At 37.9% G+C, this 18323-nt stretch overlaps 1 protein-coding gene across 4 annotated transcripts in view; it reads right to left on the reverse strand.

The window, feature by feature from the left end:
• Positions 1-6601: 6601 nt before the first annotated feature.
• CDK6 (cyclin dependent kinase 6) overlaps positions 6602-18323 on the reverse strand; it is a 218899-nt gene continuing 207177 nt past the window's right edge. For all 4 annotated transcript variants that reach the window (XM_019729705.2, XM_074340727.1, XM_074340726.1 and 1 more), the window contains exon 8: positions 6602-17162. In XM_019729705.2, coding sequence (XP_019585264.1) covers positions 17016-17162 — 147 coding nt within the window. In that variant the 3' untranslated portion in view covers positions 6602-17015. The remainder of the gene's footprint in view (positions 17163-18323) is intronic.

Raw genomic sequence — 18323 nt, forward strand, 5'->3', positions numbered from 1 at the left:
GGTGAAGGAGAATTGAGAAGTGGTGTTACCAGTGGACTATGAAGGTGGGCAGACTTCCCACAGAGGAGCTGAGATGGAAGGACATTCCAAAGAGGGAACAGCTTAAGTAAAAGGAAAGGTGATGCAGTCAGAAGTGGCAGCATAGACCACATGTGGTATAGGGAAGCAAGGCTGGAAAGGAATGTTGGAGCTGTAGGCCAAGGGCCTTGAATGCCAAGGAAAGAAGTTTTATTTTATTCTGTAGGCAAACCATTATTTTTAAAGAGAGCTGTCTTTACACCCACTTTTTTTTTTTTTTAACTTTTATTTATTTTAAGTGTGTTTTTCCAGGACCCATCAGCCTCAAGTCAAGTGATTGTTTCAATCTAGTTGTGGAGGGCGCAGCTCACAGTGGCCCATGTGGGGATCGAACCAGCGACCTTGGTGTTATGAGCACTGCGCTCTAGCCCATGGAGCTAACCGCTGCCTCCCAGGCAAACCTTCTTGAACAAGGGAGTTACATGGGCATTGATGAAAGGCAAAGCTTTAAATAGTGACATAATAATAATAATAATAATAATAATTTACTGGGGAAGGGATTTTCAAATTAAAAAGCATTCAAAGATGAACTCAAATGGCATCTTTAACATTAAGTATGCTTTGATGCACTTGGATCTGTATCTAAACTTGATAATATAGTTTACTTTCATATACCTTTCATTATTGTGTGAATATTAAAAATTTTCAACAATAGAGAAAGACACAGAAACCCAATCCACCAACCCTAGTGTCTGTTCTTTGGGTGGGACTGGAGATGGAAGCATAGCACAGCAGCCATTGTGATCATCCAACTATATTAACCAAGAGAGCAAAAGACAGGAAACAAGTTAACTATCCATCCCGAGGGAACTGGCTAAAAAAGTATGGTATAACCATGAAATGGCAAACTATGCAGGCATCAGAAAGTGATGTACAGCTGTTTGTGCTAATATGGAAAAATGACCACTATACATTGTTAAGAAAATGAGAGAATTATAGAACAGTGCACAGAATATGAGAGCATTTGCAGTTACAAGAGGATATATTGGTTTAATCATATATAATTGTTGATGTTCAACAATTTCTAACCTATAAGAATGACAATTTCATATGGTTTAACATATATATACATATGCTTGAATATGTCCAGAAAAATTTCTGAAAAGTTAACACAATAAACCCTTAGTGATGGTTACTTCATAATAGTATCAGTGGGTTGAGGGGAGGCATAGGAATTTTTATTTTTCACTTCTTTTCTGGTTTATTGTACTTTATGAAAGACTTCTCAACTAATCAACTCCACTTTCTCTGATTCCACACTCACCCTGTAACTTCTGGATGTAATTTGCCTACATAGGAAGGAAACAATGATCAGTAAACATGATTATCTTGTGCTCTTGACAGGTATATTTCTCACTATAAAAGACACGAGGATTTTTAAACACAGAATTGGAATCATGAAAACCAAGTAGCCTTCACTTTAATAAACCTCTGGTTCAGTACTATTCATGGATGAAGGCAGTGGAAGTTACCAAGTAAAATGACTCAGAAAGGAAAATTCCTGATATTCATGAGAGCTTCAACTGAATCAATGCGTTATAGTTTCACTATAATTCTCCTCTTGTTCCATCCTTATTGAGGTGACTCAGAAGCTATAAAAATTTTTGGCCAATTATTTCAGGATGGCTTTTGTTAGCATTGAAAGAGAACACTTTTAATTAAAAAACAAACAGCTCTATTGAGGTATAGTTTACATATAATAAAATTTACCAGTTTAAAATGTAGTTTGATGAGTTTTGACAAATGCATACAGTCATGTAACTGCCAGTACAATTAAGATACAAAGCAATTTCATTTCTCTAAAAAGTTCCATTGTGCCTTTCTGCAGTTAATACCTTTCCGTGTCTCCCAGCCCTGGAAACCACTGATCTATTTTCTGTCACTAAGGTTTTGCTTTTTCTAGAATCTTATAAATGTAATCAAATAGGAGGTAATCTTTTGTGTCTGACTTCTTTCACTTATCATAATCTTTTGGATTCACCCATATTGTGCATATCAACAGCTGTTCCTCTTTATTGCTGAGTAATATTCCATTGTATTTATAAATCAATTGCTTCTTCATTCACCTTTGATGGACATTTGGATTATTTTCCGTTTTTGCCTATTATGAATAAAGCTGCTATGAACATGTGTGTGCACGTTTTTATTTCTTTCAAGTAAATACCTAGAATATACTGGGGGTTCCAAAAAAATGTATACACATGACTTGTACTCATCTTTTATTATTGGTATATATTATTACAATTTTAATAGTTTTTTTCCTTTCTTAAAATGTGTATAATTTTTTTGGCACCCTCTGTATTTACATTGCATTGTAAATACACTGAATTAAATTGTAAGTGTATGTTTAACTTTAACTCCTCCACTCTTTGCAAAGTGGTTGTATCATTTTGCATTAGTGAGATCAATGATGAGTGTTTCAGTTGTTCTGCATGCTTACCAATACTTGGTGTTGTTAAATTTAAAAATTTTAGCCATTGTAGTAGGTGTGTAGCAATATCGCATTGGTTTTTATTTACATTTCCCTAATGACTAATGCAGTTGTTCACCTTTTCAGGTTCTTGTTTTTTCTTTATATTCTTTGGTGAAGTGTCATTTCAAATCTTTTGCCCATTTAAAATGATTTGTCTGAACACCAGTCCTTTGCCAGAATGTGTTTTGCAATCTTTTTCTCCAATCTGTGGTTTACCTTTTCATTTTCATAAGACTGTCTTTCAAAGGGCCAGTTTTTAATTTTGATGAAGTACCATTTATCAATATTTTCTATTTGTGTCTTATCTAAGAAATTTTTGCCAAACTCAAAGTCACAAAGATTTCATTTTATGTTTTCTCTTATGATGTGAGATAAGCATCAAAGTTCATTCTCCCCCCATCCCCAATATGGATATCCAATGTCTTCAGAACCATTTGTTGAAAAGATTGCCCTTTCTCCATTGAATTAATATATTATTTTGCTGGGGCTGCAACAATGAAGTACCACAGACAGGATGACTTAAGCAACAGAAATTTATTTTCTCACAGTTCTGGAGGCTAGAAGTCCAAAATCAAGGTGTCGGCAGGGCCATGATTCTCATGAAGGCTCTAGGGAAGAACCTCTCCTTGCTTCTTTTGGCTTCTGGTGGCCTCATGCATTCTTTGACTTGTGGTTGAATGAATAAATGAGTTTCCAATGACTAGATGACTTAAACTGCCAACACATGCAAACAGATATAGTACTACTCATGGGAGCATTGTTTCATATAGTGAAAACTGGGGGTAGGGTGGGGAGAAATATCTATCACTAGAGGGTTAACTAATTAAATTATAGTACATTTATACAATGGCACGCTATACAGCCACAACAGACGGTGATGTAGATTTGTCTTTATTAAAATGACAAGTTATCCAAGAGATTATGTAAAGTAACAAACAATCCCTAAAGCAGAACTTTTTGAATGGGGTGTACAGCCATCTCCATGCTGTAAAATTATATTCATGTATCTTGCATGTTATCTATGTAAAGCTAGGTATCTAGAAATTATCAAAATGTTAGTAGTGATTTTACCTACAGGGTGGGATTTAAAGTAATAGTTTTCTTTGTAGTGTTTGCATTCTTTAAGCATTTTATGGTGAGCATGTAATCATTTTATTTTGACAGTTACACACCAATTGTCTGGTCACAGGAAACTCACTCACTTATCCATTCAACACGAATTGAACTTCTACTCTGTTTCAGGCCCCTCTACATCCCCGAGCATGCAGTAGTATTTCTTTATTATGGGTTATATGCAATCTTATTCCAGAACTGTTTGGAGCTGACCACACCATTTACTTCTTTTCACCTGGAGATAAGAATGGCCTGAGGAAACAAGATACAGTTTGAATGGCATGTTCCAGAATGCCTGGCACTGGGAGGATTCACTGAATGATAATTGCCTCCCTTCTCCTCTTGAACGTGCCATTTTTGCTGCACTGTATCACAATGAAATCCAACAAGGGTCTATTATCAATCATCACTGTTGAACCAATGCCGCTTGACACTTCTGCTTCTCTATCAGATGCTCTTTGAAAGTTGAGGCCAGTCGTAGATGTTCAGTGAATATGAGTAAATGTCACTTTCCTTAGCAGCATTCTGAATACACTGTCGGAACAGATGTCATTTTCCAATGAGGAATCCTGCAGACCACAGGAGGTACAGCATTCAGAAGAATGGGCTCCATTCCAAGTGCTACTATCTCCTCTTGGCTGACACAGTGCTTCTGAAAATTTTCCACAGGAGAGTGAATTATATCAAGGTGCGTCTGGTGGTGTAGTCCAATGTAGTTGTTGAAGTCATCAAATGTCTTTGAAGTCATCTACATTATTTTAAAATTTCGAATTTTGCATTCTATTCCACGTCTTTTTTATGTATTTTAAAAATAGCATCTTTCTTTCATAAAAAAACATTTTTATCTTTCAAGTCAAATTGATGCTCAAGGAAGGGTAGACCTTGTTTATCTAGACTCATATTCTCCCTTACACATCCCAGGTTTCTGGGAGCCCCAATTTGAAAAGTGTAGGCTCTATTTTTGTTCTTTTCTTAATTAAAACATTTTCAATTAGTTTCAGGTGTTACTATTTTTGTTCTTATCCACACTTAAATAAGGACAGTATTCTTCCACTTAGATTTTCAATACCTTGAAATTACAATGCAGTGCAGGGGCTCCAAGCTGCACTGCTGATAGGAGGAAGCAGCTGTATTAGGACTTTTGCTGTAATTAATAGAAATTTACTTGAGCTACCTAAGTTGAAAGAAATGAAAAAACGCTGGAGGCAGATTTCATTATAAGGGTATGGGGGTATTTCAGAGCCTAGGGGAACAGAACAAGAAGGTTGTCTGGATTCCGTCTCTGCACATTTCCTTCTGTCTCCACAGATTGGCTCCATGATCCTCTGTGCCCGAGTCATGTGGCCACCATTAGCCCTGAATTTACAGGTAATAGTTCCAGATGTGTAAGTGATTGACAGTCAGTCTCTTGGTCCCACATCCCCGTGGAATAGTCTGGTTGCTCCATCCGCTATGTCTAGGAAAATGACGTTTGCAGAACAAATATGGCCTCCTAGGGCCCATCGGGGCATGAGGAGTTCTTGGTGTTCTTTCCCAGAGAACAGGGAAGTGTAAATTGGGCTGACACTGTAAAGGGCAAAATCAGTGGCAAAGGCCTACTGGGCTTTTAATGGAATGAGTTGCTAAGTGAGTAGAGCAGAGATAAATAACTGAAGCACCTTTTTGTAGAAAATAGATCTACTTTGAAGAAAATAGTCCAGTTATACATTTTTACAAACCATAAGAAGCCCATGGCTTGTAAACATGTGTAACTATGACTGACCTCTTAATAAATTACAGACTTTCAATGTCTCAATAAAGATCAAATTCTTGACTCTCTGTGTTATACCTCCTGAATAATTTCATACAAGTTTTTTTAAATTAACATGAAATTTAGGGTCTGTTAAAAAAAAAAATTAAGGTGAGTCCTAACGAGAGCTCCCAGGAAATTCTGGGGGACTAATTTAAAAACACCTGACATTGTACACACAAGAGAGGGGAATATATGTATCAGAAAGCCACTATGGTCCTATTTTTGATTTGTTGTGCTCGGTTGATCACTCTGCATCTGCAATATAAGTGACTGAACAAAAATGGGCAAACATCAACAGAAATTATCTCCCTCTTTAAAACCTTCAGTGGTTCCAACCACTGAATGACATATTAAGCTCTTTGTGACATCACCTCCTCACTCCTTTACAGCCTTACCCACCCACCCCTAATTGTCTTCAAACATTAAGTCATGGCCTATTAGAGGGGCTGTGAAATCAATTTAGTGGGTTGCCACCAGTATTTTCAAAGAGTAGAGGATAATAAAATAGGAAAGAGAACACATGTGGAGCACATCGCATCATTTTGGGAAATGCAAGTTTCTGATATATGTACATGTGCGTCTGTGTATGTGTACCAGATCATGCTGTTAGATTCTATTTCTTTCTAGAGGTTATGATCCAGATGTTTGAAAGCCACTGCTCCAGCTGCAAGCTCACTGATCTTCTGGCTCTCTCAGAATTGCATGCCTCTGCACACACAGAGTATTTTTCCTTGTATGACTGGCAAACATTGACTTTGGTTTCTGAGTCCACTCAGGCATCATTTCCAGTGTGAAATCTTTGCTCATCTCCAGGTTCTCAGCAATTGGTTACACAAACCTTTTTCACAGACTCACTCTGTAAGCTTTGGAAAGGACCATCCATGCCTTACTCATTTCTGGGTCTTTGGTGTTTCACAGTCAACTCATAATAGCTTATTAAATATGTCACTGAAGCTCTAAGCTCAATGAGCTGCCATTTACTTTTTTTGTGTACATTTGAAACCTGAAAATGAGTCTCTTAAAACAAAAGTTTAAAACATATTCTGCCAAAACTTACTTTATTATATGTTACTTTACTCACTGTAATTATAGTCATTTTGCATTAAACAGAAAAATAGCTAGAATAGTAATTCATCTCCAAGAAAGCAGTTTAAAATTGCTGTTTTTATTACTTTTATTTGCTACCAATATTTTTATTGTAAGAAATACAAAAGGCATGGCAAATATACAAACCATTTTCTCTTTGTGCTTCAATTTAACTTGTGTGTAAGTGAAAACAATGAACTGGACAGTGATATTTCAACACCAATTCTTAAAAAACAATAAATTCAATGATCTGACAATAAATACCTAAATTTGCATTCTAGCACCCAGTAAGACATCCAGTTTCCAAAGGATTATTGATCTGTAACCCTCTGAATTTCCTGACATGTTACCTTTGCCATTGCAGCAGTCACCATTGGCAGTTCTGCCTCTCCAAGGAAATCTCAGAGTAAGGCAGATGCTAGCATGGCTACCTCAGACCTCAGAAACCCCAGGTCATAAAGCGTCCCTTACTTGAGCTACTTTTAAAAAACAGAATGCTAGGGATGGGGTATTTAATGTAAGTTTTGGTGCTCATTGCATTATATATTTTACATTTCACAAACATCTACTTTTCTACTTTTTTCTTCAGGTGGGAAGAGTCTCGATCATCAGACCTGTATTTTCATCTACCTAAAGGGAGGGAAGCAAGATCCTTCAGCTCAGGGCGCTATGAAGATGGTAACTGTACAGACAAGCTTTACTTCCTTTTCTTTGGGGGGGGGGTGGGGAGCCTCAGGAGGGCTTTCTGGATGGAATGGAGAGATGGTCACTAGAGTGAGACGGCCCTCCCCATTATGTTCCCGAGGCCATTTTTCTTTGAGGGCTAAATGATCCGGTTATGTAGGGGAGGTCCCTGCTTTCAGAGAGCTGCACTGCGCTAACACTTGGGGAGAGCACAGGGTGTATGTACCCTGTGAGGAAGGCTACCCAGGTGAACTTGCCAGGCCAGTGTGGTCACTCTCAATCTTGTGTACAGAGAAAGCAGCACAAGCAATATTTAACACCAAACCATCTGCCAACATTCTTGTAAGACTGTGTTCCAGGCAGTGAATTTCCACACTGCTTCTTTGACCTGAGGAACCCAAAGCACCAAAACAGAGCATTCTGTAGCAGTATGAGCAAACGGAATGAGAGCAATTTTGCACCTTTAAGGAACATGCACCCTTATAAGTCTGTACCCTGATATTAAAACAGTGGAATGAGTTTCAAGTATGAAGAAATACAGTAAAAGTACAGCCTGTAAATGGATAGGAAACAGCAGCCTGGAATGTGGTGTATATTCTTGGTTAGTTTTTCTCTTTGTGCCACAGCCAAAACTGAACACACTGTGTAGAATAACTGGGTTTATAAATCAAGATATAAAGATGCCAGAGGGCATTTGTGATTGGTGTCATGAGTACACTCTGTGCCCAGCACCAGGAACCTTCTCTTATGACTGTTGCCAGCCGCAGGTCAAGTAAGGATGGTGGCCACGCCTGAGGAGGCACACCTGTGCTGCCTAAAGCATGTCTCATTATGTTCCTGATGCCCACCAAGCAGCAGAGGGAAGAGAGAGCACCACGCGGACTGGCCAGGATGGGGGCAGGGAGCACTTCAGAGGAAGGGGGGAGGGATGCAGAGGATGGGCTAGTACTTGTTACCCTGGGCTGCTTCACACAGTCTAGATTAGTATCTGACATGCACACGCACAATCTCTACATCTCCAGAACCGTGATTTCAAACACAGGAACCAACAAATCAAATGTCCAAAATTTGTTTTCTACTTTTAGAAAGATACAAGTTTTCTTTATAATACAAGTTTTCTACTTGTATTATAAGACAAAAAAAAAAACCCACAAAAAAACAAAAAACAAAACTCACTGGGTGTGACATCCTTGCCAAAACCTAGAAGGAAGTTTTAACTAGGCCCTATGGGAATGCAGAAACACTAATGCATTTTACACATCTCAGAAATGATAATCCTATGACCCTCTCAGTTCTAACCTGTACCCTACGGGAACCGATATTGTGCTTTTCTTAACACACACAGCTCTTCTATACTGAACACTTGCTATTTAACCTTCAGCTCAAAACCTAAAATACCAGAAATGCAACAAGGTTTTGAGGTGCTTGGGAACTGTTGGTTGTTAAAATCCCACTGTTGATTATTGTACATGCAATCCTTGTTTTTATTACTCGACTGGACTGCTTCTGTACAAAACCAAGTTGCTTGAAGCATGGAAACTGGGACTTCTCCATCTGACACATTCAGGAAGCCTCAAAGCACAAGCTGACAGTTCTGCTTCTACAGAAAACTTTCACACTGCTCTCCTTTCGACAGTACTACCTGTTCCCATTAATGCACACAACACCTACAAGGGCAATAGATCACACGAGGGAAGCTTCTTCTCAAGGCCAGACAAGAGGCACTGCCCAGGCACCTGTCTCTGCTTGGTACCTACTCCGATGGCCATCTGGCAGAGTTCCTAAATTAAGGCAGTATCTGATGCTTTTCTATCTGTAGTTTTTATTTTTGTTATTTTCACACTATACTATATGCACATTTGACAAAATAACAACCACAAAGTCCTTTGCTTTAATTCCTTTATACATGATAAAACACCTAGACACAAAACACTATATATCTATAGACTCAAATTCTATTATCATGTTAAAATGCATGCAGCTTATTTGGGGGTTTAGTATAATTTTTATTTTCTTAACTCTGTCAAGACAATGATTATGAACATTAAATGCTATTGTGGTCTGCCTTCAGTTGCACTTTCATAGGACTAGTGTGATACAGAAATAAATAATATAAATGAATAATAATAGAAATAACTTATGCAAATGTAGAACAACTTGAAATAGAAACTTCCCACCTTGTTAAGTGCTAGGGGTAGTTGATGCTATTCATTCCACGTATTAACTAATATATTACTTGTCATAGCGAAATAAATGAATGCAAAGTAAGTGAGGAACTATAATAGTCATACGGACATTGTTGCAAACACAGGACCAAGATGAGAAGATGTATAATGCACTTGGGAGGGGAGGGGGTTCAAGAAATGTATTGTTGCTGGGATCTATTATTCAGACTTCAAGGTCAGAGTTGCTGGTGATCACAGACCTATTGCTAGTTAATACGTATTATTGCATTTCATAACACTTAAAAGCAGAAACTTTCAAGTGAGGGTACAAAGGGTATCTTCAGGATTGTAGCCTAAGCACCTCAACGGAATCTGGCCAGAAAGCACAGAGAGTTTGAAATTAAGTGAGTGAGCCTCTATGCTTGTTGATTAGTGCTACCGTTGTAGTTCTTGGTAGCAGTATGTAGTTATGTGCCTCCCTGTAAGAAAACCTACATTTGACAATCCAAACTCCTGAAACAGAGAAGGGTTGATTATTTGCTCAACAAAACAAACGTCCTCTAAACAGGAAAATCCCCTACTACATGAGATAATTTGCTTACATACCTTTAATTACTTAACAAAGAAAAAAGAGAAAGAAAAAAATTAGGAACACAAGAGTTAGGAGCTTTTGCCAACTGAGGCTGAAGCAGAAAGATAAACAAATTTTCAAAACAAAACTTTCCAGGCATATCTTGTGCCATCATATACGTAGAATGATAGAAAATAAAAAAATAAAAAATCTTTCCTGTAATCATACATTTTCTCTTAAAAAAAAAAAAAACAACCCCCAAAAACAAAAACAAAAAACAAAGAACTGAGCTTAGAGCTTGAGAGATGCCTGATAGTTTCAAACAGAGTAGCATCTCTTTATACCCGAACTTTCGGAGAATTGTGTTGTACTTACTTATGCACAGAAGGCACACGTCTGCTTCTAGGGACATTTTACTTCCTAAGATTGCAGAACAGATGCCTCTAAGACAGCAGCAGGGAACGTGGACCTCGGACAGTTTCCCGCCGGGTCCCTACATCATTTCAGCACTAACAGGTGAGCAGCGGACCGGGCCCAGCCAGCTCCGTCTACTGCCACTCTACTGCCGAAGGGGCGGGGTAACGGTGCAGCGCACCCGGGAGGTTTTCAGGTGGGAGTGAAGTTTTAAGCACAGGCAAATAGAATTCAGACAGGCCCAACTGGTAACAAACTCAAGGTTTGAATTCGGCCTTAAACTGTAACCTACTTCAGGGGGATTTTAAGCAGAAGGATGAGGCTGACGATTTCTCAAAGCTTTTCACAGCCCCTGGTGTGTGCGGTAGTTTGACTCAGTACGCATTACCGACACTCGCCTGCTGGTTACTGTGTAGGCAAGTTAAGCAGGCACAGTTGAATTTTTGCCACTCAGAAGGAATAAACTGCCTTCTGTTAGGTTGCGCTAAGGAAATTCTGAAACATGTAATTTGCTTCCTCCTGAATTTCAGTGACACAACTGAGGAAAGTGATTTCTAAAATGAACTCAAGTCACCTGGGAGTTAATGACTCTCTGGGCAGACCCGAGAATTAAAACATAAGAGCATATGGATATCTATATCTTTATCTAAAATAAAGTTGCCAAAGAACTTCCCAAATGGAGAAATTAAAGACTTGTGTAGACATACTACTCCTAAATTATTATAGTCACATGTTTAGACAAAATTTTTAAAAGTTAGAATTTCTTGCGAATTTACACTTGTGAGTACACTTGTGAGTATTTCAGGACTGTTTCAGCATAGCCAATTCTTTAGAAAAAATAGTTTTGCCATTTAATAACTGATGTGCTATTTATTTTGTTCATCTGATTTTTAAATTAGGATTCAAAAAATTAATTGATGTCTAAAGGCAACCGTGGTAGGGAATGTGACAGGAGCAGACAGGGGGTTTGGTATTTTGACTGGGGACACTGGAGGAGTTTTACACTCCTAACAAAACTGTCCTGTTCACAGGTGAGTGTAGCCTTTTTAGTAGTAATAAACCTGTCTGTCCATCTTTGAAACATCTGCACCTAGAAAAGTGAGGTAATTAGGTACCTCAAAAAATGTTTCTTAAATAAATGAATGACTAGGCTTTCTTTATGCACTTAACGGATCAAAATGAGTGTATTATCCAATCTCAAGAACAATCCTGAAACATCTAAGTTACTGAACATTATGAAGACTGTTAACCATCCTGAAAAACGAGTGCTGGGCACGAGTTAAGTATGTGCAGAAAAATAAAGTTAGAATTCAGTCTTCAGAAATACCTTTTTAGCTTTACTCATATTTCCCCTCCCCCTGAAAGTGCCACCTTGTGGAATACCCTGGAATAAAATGAGAAAGCCTACCTCTTAGGACAGTGTGAATTTTAAAACAGACTTTTGCACCTCTTTTTCCTACCACACTAACTTCCCATTGCTGGAATATAATTTAAATAGATGCTTGACAAAAGCCTGCATTTGTTTTCAGGTGGCTCTTGTTTTTCCTTCTTGAAGGCCAGAGTACCAGTATCAAGGAAACAGAAATATGTTGATGGAAGTCCATTCATTTATCTAAATTCACTCCCTGGGACTGCTGAGAAATAGAAAACATTTTGAAAAGCCCATTTGCACTTCATTTAAAAATAAAACCAAACAACTAATTGAGAAAAACAAATTTAAAAATCAGAATCCTCCTCTTTTTGTGGTTGACAAAGGTCAGAAGATAGAAAAGGCCAAAAGAATATTTTTGGTTTATTTTCTGAAAAAGTACAAGTTAGAAATGCTTGAGATATAGGTATGTAACAAAATTAGGTTGAAAATTGCATCACTAAGAAATGAAAATGCTATTTTCTTCTGCTTTTGAGGGAAGCACTGTTACTAATTATCTGAGGACTTACATTGCTTGACAGGTTTTTGGCAGCCTCAAGAAGTTTTTCCACAGTGGAGGAGGAAGATGTAACGATCTTCCTAATCATATATCTGAATGTACTGAATGCACATGCACATGATAAATGGTTTGGGTTTCACAATTTTTCAAAAATTCTGGTGGCATAGAAAAGACATGCCTTTAAATTAAAAAAAATTTTTTTTTTTTTTACAGTGAACATCTTTGGGCTTGCATAAACAAGTGTAGCTTCATGTGGCTGCTTCTTCCCATGAAATGAAGAAGGAATACACATGATTTAGTTCGCTTAGCTCAACTTTTGAAATGGTAACTGTTTGGAATGGCTTTTTCATAAAATTTGTTTTTGAACATATCAAGTTCATAGTTGTCAGATGACTTCAATATAAATTCTTACAATATATTTAATAAACTATATATCCCTCAAAATATATGTGATTTTGCAACTATCCTTCTTTGAATACCTTCATTTTCTCTAGAATTTCCTCTATCCATTGCCTGCTGTTTTACGATCTTTAAAGATTTAGAAATTATATAACATCTTTATTTTTATACATTATTTTTGTGTCACAATGTAAAAACATGCATTCTTTTGAATTCTATTAATAGCTAAGAATTTATATTTCAATATTTTCTTTCCAAAGTAAATATTCTATAGTTTCTATACTAACACAATGAAGTAATAATAGGGGCTTATTAACTTTTAAATTATTCTTTCCTAGACCCAACTATGCAACAAAAGCCTGCTTTTGGAAAAATGTGCGACAGTCTCATTTGCTTATCATAAAAATAGTCATGTTGTCATTTGAAAAGAAAAAAAGCAATTCTTTGGAGAGAAGAATTTTAATATGTTTATGAAATTAAGAAGCTTACATGATTTAATTTCCATAATGGAATGAGGATTACCATTATTGACTTTTATAGGCACTACTTTTAAGAGAAGCTGCTATAGTTAGTTAAAAGCTCAATTTAAATACATAATTTAAGATTCAAAATGTTTGGTACAATTTAAGTTTTCCCTCGTCATTATGGGTAGTACCACATTCTGGAGTCAAACTATAAATTTCTCTATTAAAAGGTACACGTTTTCTTTATAAGATATTAACATCCCGTGTATTCTGAAATTTTCATTTTGATTTAAAGCTAAAAGGCTGAGATTCTATTCTTAGGTGAATATTTTGAACTGTTTTTAGTAAGTCACCTGGGGCTAAATGAAAAGTCTGCCATTCATAGTGTGTGTTTCCTGAGAGAAAATTATGAGAATACATGGGGCTGAAATGGCCTAGAGCGTTCCTCCAAAACTGGTTCTTTGCTTCGTGAATTCCCATCCACTTCAAAGGAGAGACAAAGTGGGAGGCTCCATCTCACTGGATTCTTAGGAATTGTGTTTTTAAGATTATAAGGTTAGATCCTTAGTACCCTTTGCCACACTATAGCTATGATGCCTAAAAGGAGGTTTCTCCCTTACTCTTTTTAAATGTAGTTTGTTACAAACACCACCCTGCACAAGTTCCCACAATGCCTGGGCTTCCAGAACAGAGTATCATATAGAAACTATCCAGCACATTTTTGGACCAGTCCTAGGAAATTCAAATGTGATTTCAAATTTGTCACCATATGTGTACTGCTCTAAGCTGCTTCAGTACAACCCTGAGGCAGTATGACCTTTTCGGCTAACCCCTGCCTAGCTTTTGGCTAAGATATCTGAAACCATATGTCACAAAAGAATAAGCTGTATTCAGTAAGTTCACGTTCTGCTGTTGCCTCAAAGTACCCTAACTGCAAGGGTGCTTGTGTGGGAGTTGGATTTCAGAAGCAGTGAGCCCCAATGTAACAGACATAAAACAAGAAAGTGACTACTCAGGTGCACCAACCACATGATGGAAAAGCTGGGGACAGACTCTTAAGTTCAGAGGGGCTGAAATGCCCTCTCATTCCGCCTCTCAGGGGATAATCTGGCTATTAGCTAATGCCAAAATGCTTGTGCCTTACATTTTCTTTATAAACACTACTGAGAAATGAACCAAAAGCATGTGCTAGAAATAAAAAAGTTGAGCTCCTATTTGTTTAAAATTCTAAAGAATGCTGAAAAAAATTCCAGTTTAGAACAGCTGCGTTTTTCTTGAGGAAACTTACAAAAACCCAACCTTTTGCAAAAGCAGAAACTCAAGTTAATGTTCATTCTAACCATGGATACTAACTGAAAAGCTCATGGTGAATCAGTGCAGTGAGTTTTAAAAGTCAACTTCTAGGCCTGAGCAAAAATGTCTTTGTATTTAGACCCCAATCAAAGGAAACACAGAACTCACTTTTCCAGGGGAGACCACAAATACACCTTGCCCTGAATGCTCTGGATTCATTATATCTCAAGCATTTACAGTGATGACAAAACATAATTATTATTGTCACAAGGAACAAAAGGGTAAAACATCCTTATGGCCCATCTTCATATTTTGCTTTAGAAAAATTTTCCTGCTCTTCAAGTTACTGAATTAGAATAATGTTAAATAATGTATGTATTAATAATAAATGGTTCCTGACTCAAAATGCTCTCAAGGAGAAAACTCTCCTAATTTTTCTCTTGGCAAGGCAGTCATATACAATATTAAGCGGTGAAGAATTCAGTAAGGCTTGACAATGCATAAACATCACTTGGAACATATTCTACTGAGTGAAGCAATGTCTATTATTTGAAAACTCTAACCCTAAACATGGTCTAACTGTTGCATGCGCTCAAAATGTGCGTCAGAAAGCAAAGGTAGCTAAAATTCCCAAAACATACTTAATCTCTGTGTCTTCCGGTTATTAGAGCCAATTGAGCACTAACCACATGAAAGGCAGAGAAGGTATGAAATGGAAAATACTAAATAGAAAACGGCAAGAGAAAAAATAAAGCTGTTCACAGTGCCCGGGTCAGGCTGACTCTGCAGAGAGCAGGAGTGTGCATAAGGCACTAGAAATGAGCAGAGCCTTCGGGATGGAGAAAAGATGTTTTATAGAGTAAATATTTATTTCTAAAAAAGAGTTCAAGATACTCTCTCAGAATATCTACAATGACAATCTATTCAATAAGAATGTAAAACACTAACAATACTTTAAAGCAATCTATATGGTAGTGATAAAGAACTAGTCCTCTACTCATTGCCTCGGTAACAACTGTGAATGCCAGGTAGGAAGACTGCACTAGAGCTAGAAAACAGGAGACCTGTTAATATTGGGAAATTGGAGCCGTAAGCCATAATCTGAATCTATTTACGACCGGTTCACTGAAAGCAAGAAAGTGCGTGGGAACAGCTTAAGCAATCTGTTATTAGTTATGTAATGGGTAGTCATATATACCGGGGGTGCCAAAAAAATGTATACAAGTGGACACTTTGGTTAACATTGCTCAAGGAGTAGTTTGCCGGAATCAGAAGTGTCTGGATGCTGATGGTAACCAATTTGAGCACCTCTTTTAACTGAAGAAGTCAAACGTGACTTGTATACATCTTTTGTTATCGGTATATATTGTGCATTACAGTTTTAATACAATTTTCCTTTCTTAAAATGTATATACATTTTTTTTGGCACCCTCTGTATATTAGAGGCACTGGGGGAGAGAGAAGATGCATACAAGGCAGTGCATGGTAGAAAAAGTACAGTGTAATAAGTGGGGAAAACTTAAATGGTATTCCCGTCTCTAGTCAGAGGCTATTCTCCAAGCCAAAACAGGAAACAGTTTCTGACAAATTCCTAAAACCAAAAACAGAACAACAACAAAAAACAAAAAGGAAATACATTTCAAACTAGGAAATAAAGGCTTTCTCTATTTTTTTTTTTTTTTGACAATTTTACCTATTTGAGGTACACTCCCTAAATCTATAGCAAGTAAGAAAGAGCTTATAGAGTTCCCCCCCACCCCAAAAACACAATAAAGCATAGTATATAGGTTAAAATTGACTTAGAATGAGTAAATTCAGCTTTTTAAAGAGTAAATAGGATGTATGCTTTAAAAAATAGGTCTCTTAAAAGATACTAGAATTTTTTTTTTCTCTTTTGTGTGTATAAAACTTCATCTAGATAGTGAAACTTTCACTGCTAGCAAATTTACTGCTTTTGGCCAGAAAAGAAATTCTGAGAACATACGCTCAACTTTCTAATTTGAGAAGCCCATTCTGGTGAATCACCTTCAGTTAACAGATGCCTGTTATTTATGGGTCACCCCGAGTCTTTAAAATTCAATTATTGTTGTCATTTACAGAAAGTAACACTTTTTTAAGAGATCAAGACTCACACACGCACACACACATGCTCACTCAGAAGTACCAAATTAGGCTCCGGCAGCTGCAGAGAGATTACATCATAACTCAGCTGTGCCTGGATTGCTCACTTTACACTGGCAGCATTCAAGGTTAGAAAAATGAAACGGCAGCACAATTGGTCAGCAGCTTCTCTTCTTCTGGAATTTTTCCAGGTTCTTGAAACAAACAGACAGACAAACAAATGAATGAACATAAAGCTGCAATTTGCTCTTGCACTGATTTCAAACAGTAAACTAGGCAGTTTCCTTGGAGAAGCGGACCCCATCCAGAAGAAGGCAGGTAGCAAGAAGGTCTCCTGCCCGTGGTCCTCAGCAGAGGTGCAGGGCTTACTCAGGGGACCCATCAGCCACCGTGGGTGTTCTGTAGGTGATCGGCTCAGGGCCGCGGCTGGGACCTCAGGCTGTATTCATCTCGGAGCTGTTCTGGCTGGGTGGCAGATGGGAATCCGGGTTCTCCTTGAACCTCTCCACGTCTTGGAAGTATGGGTGAGACAGGGCGCCATAGGCAGATATTCTTTTGGCTGGATTAAACGTCAAGCACTTCTGTGATGAAGAAAAAATTATTCACTGACATAAAACATGTCCTTTTAAATTATGTGTTCACAGTTATACATTTATTCACTGCCATGAATTCTGTGTGTCTATAATGAATGAATATCTATTTCAAAGGACATGAAATAAAATGTAGATAGTACTTATATATAAATGCCCTTAAGGTATAAACTGCCTCTCAGAAAAAGGCAACACCTTTTGGGTTGCCTGTCGATACTTATGTACCCAGGATTTCTCTCCAACCCACCCCAGGTCCTTTAAAAGATATTATTATTATTGTAACTATTATTACTGCAGCATGCATATAACTTTATTTAGGTAGTGATTTTTCTAATGATAGAAATTTGGTGCTATCGTTGGAGACTTCACCCTAACTTTGTACCCTTCCCGGAGGTTTGACAATGAGCAGGGAATGGAACGGCATCGTTTAGGCAGAGAGGGGAATTACTGAACTACTCTCCAAACCAAAACAGGAAATGGCTTCTGACAGATTCCTAAAACCCAAACCCAAACGAACGAACAACAAAAACCATAAAGGAAATGCATTTGAAGCCCGGAAATAAAGACTTTCTCTATTAAGAAGGGGGCAAGGAAGGACTAAAACATAGATCCTAATGATCCGGATCCCAGCAAGCCATGCACCCTGCCCCAGGGAGGCACCAGGGAGGATGCCTCCCTTCTAATTCACATGAGGTGCCACACGGGCTAGCAGTAGCCCTCCCTATAAGGAGTCCGTTAGATTCAATTCAGTCACTAAACTCTGTTCCAGGCTGTCAACTCAAGTGCAAGTAGAAGGTGAAAGGAGGGAAAGGTGAACCTCTAGAGCCATAATCACTGTTCCCAAACTGTTGGATCCATAATCAGTCAGTCAGAATGTTTCCCTAATCTCAGTTCCATTTCCACTCCAACCCCAGGTAATCTTATTTTCAAACCTCCCTCCATTCCTTCCACCAACACCTTCAGACTGCCTAGCAGGTGGCAAGCATTAATTATCGATGAGTAAGACGCACCCATTGCCCCAGGCATTCACAAGTGGCAGAGAAGCCATACCAGCTTTTCCATCCTTGTGACACAGCGTCCACTGAAGTGAGCCAGGTATCTCAGATGTCTATGAATTTGAGTCTTCTATGTAACCTGAAGACTTAATATTAT

This window comes from Rhinolophus sinicus, linkage group LG09 (assembly GCF_036562045.2).
Source record: "Rhinolophus sinicus isolate RSC01 linkage group LG09, ASM3656204v1, whole genome shotgun sequence".
Classification (NCBI taxonomy): domain Eukaryota; kingdom Metazoa; phylum Chordata; class Mammalia; order Chiroptera; family Rhinolophidae; genus Rhinolophus; species Rhinolophus sinicus.